We start from the raw sequence: 4882 nt of genomic DNA on the forward strand, positions 1-4882 counted from the left end.
GTCGAGGAGCGGCACGGCCTGCTCCTCTGCCTGGCGTCCGTGCTCGACAAGTTTCCGAGCCTCGTCGGCGCGCCGGAGACCGGGCTGTCTGCCGACAATGTGTCCGTCGCGCAGCGCGTCGTTCGCGAGGTGACCGACATACTTCAGGCCGTCAACCAGACGACCTACCGTCGCCCAGAACTCGTTGCCGAGGCCGCGAACCGCCTCATCATCGCCTCGCTGCCCGTACTCCAGGCCTCGAGCCTCGGCGCCGCTGCTAACACGACGCCGACCGGCCTGCAGCTGCTCTGCCCCGGCTTCGAGGTCGTGTCACCGGACAGCACGCAAGATTTGCTCCAGATCGTCGCCGCCGTTGACGCCCTGCCAGGGATCCCGAGTCAAGTGAAAGGTCTCGTCCACCATTTCGAAGCCACCATCTCGGCAGGTCTCAGCCGCCACGAAAAGTCTGCCATCGCCGCCGCCGCGGAAGCGGCCCTCGTGCTCCTTGCCTTTTCAGAACCTGCAGAACGAAATCGCATCGTCACGCAGTGGGCCGCGACGACTCGCCAGAAGCCTACATCCCGGACGACCTCGGACCACGGCTACTTTGCAGCCCTGACCATGGCCCACCCCCTGACAATGACGGCGACCAGGGGTAGCACCTCCGACACTGCCGACGCTCCCGGGAGGAACATTACGACAGACGCCATTCTGTCGCGCTGGGCGAGCGACAAGGACATTGACACGAGGGTGGCCATCCTGCAGAGCCTCACAGAGAGCGTCGTACTGCAAGACGGCGCCTCGGCATTCCTGGACCTGCTGGCTCAGGGCCTCAACGACTACACAACTACCGCGCGGGGCGATGTAGGCTCGCATGTACGACTGGGCGCGTTGCGCGCAACAAGGTGCATCTGGCGATCGCTGCAGCCGGGTGGCTCTGCGCGACAGCAGGAGTACTTGAGGGCTGCCGTGTCAAAGCTCTACCTTAACGTTCTGCGCCTGGCCGCGGAGAAACTGGATCGCGTCCGCACAGAGGCACAGGCTGTGCTGTCGCTTACCTTGACGCCCAGGTCCGTCAATGGTTTCTCACCCTCCTTCTCTCATGCTCGCTGACACAATCTACAGCTATGCCGTGTGGTTTAATAAGCTTACGTTTTCATCACGCACCTACCTCCTTGCACTGTTGACTCTCTACGCGCAAGATGAATACATTCACCCTCTGATCATGGAACTGGCCAGGGCCGACCCTGGTGCATGGATGGCAGAGCTCCTCGCGGGCTACGTCACTTCTGCGGACACGGGCAACGAGGACCTTGTCATCGCGGCGCGTGCCGCTCTCACCGAGTACTGCAGCATGGCGCCGGCTAATCGAGATGATGTGTGTACAGCTCTTGTTCGTAACCTGTCGTCGCGGCAAGGCCAGGACAGGGTATTGGTGCCGACGCTGGAAATCGTCGCGTTTCTATACCGTGCGGGCCTATTTGCCGGGTGCCGGGGCGTCGATCCCAAGAGGCTTTGTCTCCTGGTGCAGAAGGCAGGGTATAAGACGGGGAGCATCCGGAAGCTGGAGGCCTGTATACACGTGTACGGCTGTGTTGCCATGTTTGAGGATCACGCAGAGGCTGCAGCGCAAGAGGCGCGGAAGCGGCTGGGAGCCCTCATGTTCCATCCCTGGCCGCGAGTTCGGAGTCTGGTTGTTGACGAATTATGGCAACTCTTTTGTGACGATGAGGCCGGGCCCAGGCTCAAGAGCGTAGACTGGGGCCGGGCGGACAAGGGGGCCATCAGAAATGTCGTGTCAGTGCTTGGTCTCGCCTAACCAATGTTGTCGGAGTACTATGTACGACTTTGAAATCGACAGGGAGAGGATGCATCGAGAAGGCATGGAAGAAGCCAAATCAGTGATACAAATTGTCAAGTGGCGTCACTCCCGCGTGCTGGCGCAGCCTCTTGTCTCGTCTTGTTGCTGAAGCGCATTGTGTGGCGCCGCCATTTAGACATGCCTCTCCCTCGTCAGTTGGCTCACCACAACATCTGCGACAATCGTGGAAAGTTTTGCTGTCGATCCTTGCGAGCTAGTCGTCTGGCTCATTCCACAGCCAAAGATGGGGTGAGGATGCTCGGTCCCGATGGCGAGCTCTGTCGCGATACCTAGCTGCAGCACGTCGTCGTTGGCCTTCCCATACAGGAAGGTCAGCAGCAGAGATGGCCCACGACCCCCACTAGGGGACGGGAAGATCAGCAGGGTCTCCTCATGGTGGTGAGGAGGCTAGGAACAATACAGGAAAAAGGAAGCGGATGATGCTTTAGTTACTTGGGGGTGGGACTGAAGAACGGGATGTGGGAGTGCGACGTCGCCCCCGACTTGCGGGATGATTGTGAGGCCACATCGCGCTCTGACATCGCGCTCTGATAGCAAGAGTTAAAGCGACACCCAAGGGAGGTTCAGAGGGAAATCAACGAGCTCGGCATTCAGCGGCCGCTCAGCATTTGAGAGTGCCGTGTGCTGAGCTTGAAGCAACAGTGACGCAGGCGACAGTAGAGCGGTCTCATCCTCGGAATGAGGCATCAGGGATCGTCGATGTGCCGAAGTTTCCATTCCACCAGCCAGCTACTGCCACCACCAGGGCATTGAAGCTGCTCCAACAACCTTTTCGATGTTCCCTCACATAGCGCCGCCGTACAATGCGAATGATGCCATGGCGCACCTCATGCAGGGAAGAGCAGGACACAGCAAGTTCTTGGCGGATGCAGGGCGAGAGGGGCATTTGCCGGCAGAGAGTGTTGCATTCACAACGAGGCTGATCGTGATGCAGGAGGTGGCTGGTTGACTAGTAGGCCAGGGTACCGGGACCTTTTGCTGGCGAATGCGCAGAGGCTCATTGCTGTTTCTTATGATGGTCTGCCTGCCAGCCAGTCTGGCAGCCTGTCACCCGGGAGGTAGTAGATGCGACTAGATGCGACTGAGTGGTGTGACTGCAACTCGAATGTCACCAGGTTAGGCTCTCATTCGGCTTCTGGTGTTTGGGCTTCCCGAGGCCCGAGCGGCAGGATAAGGTTCAGGAATCAACCTGGTGCACAATGGGTGTCTTGAGGCGCCTCGTTCTCGGAAGGCAGTTGAGCTTGGCTTGCGTGCGGTGATCAGACTCTGTCGAGCGTGAACTTGAATCAATTCTAAACGTTCCACGGAGATGCCATGTTTTGGAGACGAGATGGGATTTATCAAGTGTCACTTTGGCGACGAGGTACATGTACTCAGGTGGTTGACTGTGGTGCCGCTAATCAAGAGGCAGGAGTACCTCGATTGAGGGGAAAGTGTGGCCCAACCAGCGTGGTGTTGCCGTCAATTTTTTGGGCGCTGCACGGGAAGAAGGGACTACCCGGCGGCCAATCCAGGCAGGCGCGACACTCAATTGGCTGGCTGTCAGACACTCTTTGCGTACGTACGCAGCTAGCTTCTGAGGAAGTGAGTCTTTTGGTGGTGAGAGAGGCGTCGAGTGGTGACAGAGGGCGTCGAGCCAGCGCACAGGTGCGAACGGGAAAGAAGCTGCCGCTTGTTTGCCTGACAGGTGCATCTTTCGCTCACAACTCAACACAGTCCAACAGTCAGCCACCCAGATAACAAGCATGGGCCTTTCCCAGTCCCTTGGCGTGTGGGCATTACATGTATAGCCAGGTAAAGCATGGCGTGCTCACGTTGCACTGCAAGCCACCGTCTCCAGGAAATGAATCGGACAAGCTTCTGTCTGGGGGAGCCTCTCACATGCAAGCGAGAGACAGCTGCGCGCTTTTCCCCTTCTTGCCGACCCCAAACGACCCAAGCGAACGAAGGAGCATGTCGCGTGATCACAGCGGTGTGTGTGGCAGGCGGCACCAAAGGAGCAGGCAGGAAGATAGACAGGTGGACGGACGGAGGCAGGAACAGGGGACCAGTAGTGGAGGCAAGCGCGACGACATCGGCAGCGAAATGAACAGAGCACCTGCTGGTCCTTGTCCCCCCAAGCCAAAGCACGACACCGCCCAGAGCTCGTGTTTTCCCTGCTATGACTGGTCGGATAGATCAGAGGAGGTGGGGACACAGTCTGCAGTCGTCTGCACATGGCTGGGGTAACAGTAGTAGGAGAAGGTCCCCTGCCCCATCGCCTGCGGCACCATTCGCTGACGCCTCGGTGGCAGTTCTCGACAGAGGCCCGAGACTGGCCCCAGCGCCTTTGGCGTACTGTACTTGTACTGCCAAGTTGGCGGGGGACGGTCTTGTGCTCAGCCCGTCTTCAACGCCGTGTGGCTGGCAACGATGAATGCACTGTACGGACGACCCTGCCCTTCATCCCCCCCCCCCTGCCGTTCCTCCCCTCTCCGCCACGCTACGCCATGCCTCCATCCCCATCTTCTGTACGCCCTCCACCCACCAACACCCATCGCCCTACAAACGCCCTTCCCTCCTAGTCTTCCTCCCCGGGAGTCCCTGACGCTACTGTTGATTCATCTCCCATGTAGGGTGTTCTTCATCGTCGTCTTCGCAGGCCCATCGACTCTGCTGGTCTCCAGTCAGATACATGTACATGTACATGCACCGACTGCTGCCGCCAGCGAGTTGTCAGCAAACTGAACGAATCTTCTAGTGGTTCGCAGCAGCAACTAACTACTCCTGGGCGCTACGCTGCAGACCGACCCCCAAACTAGGATCAACGCAGCTTGCGCAGCCAACCCAATCTTCCCCCTTCGAACCGCCGGATCACCTTGCATGGTAGCAGAGTCCAAAAGCAGGTCGCGCAGCTTGGCTTTGCATTTTCGCTAGTCCCTCTGTGTTGTGCGCCGCTTGGTCGGGCTTCATTGGCAAGCCTCGAGCGTCGCCTCACCACCAAGGCACGGACCTGACACGATAGTCCGTGTAGTGTCAGCG

At 59.0% G+C, this 4882-nt stretch overlaps 1 protein-coding gene across 1 annotated transcript in view; it reads left to right on the forward strand.

Moving 5' to 3' along the window:
• VDAG_00688 (small nuclear ribonucleoprotein) overlaps window positions 1–1949 on the forward strand; it is a gene marked incomplete at both ends in the record, with an annotated part of 4416 nt that extends 2467 nt beyond the window's left edge. Inside the window, 3 exons of the mRNA XM_009652065.1 lie at window positions 52–1049; window positions 1105–1776; window positions 1841–1949. Coding sequence (XP_009650360.1) covers window positions 52–1049; window positions 1105–1776; window positions 1841–1949 — 1779 coding nt within the window. The remainder of the gene's footprint in view (window positions 1–51; window positions 1050–1104; window positions 1777–1840) is intronic.
• Window positions 1950–4882: the final 2933 nt, after the last annotated feature.

The sequence above is a fragment of the Verticillium dahliae genome, genomic scaffold, assembly GCF_000150675.1.
Source record: "Verticillium dahliae VdLs.17 supercont1.1 genomic scaffold, whole genome shotgun sequence".
NCBI lineage: Eukaryota > Fungi > Ascomycota > Sordariomycetes > Glomerellales > Plectosphaerellaceae > Verticillium > Verticillium dahliae.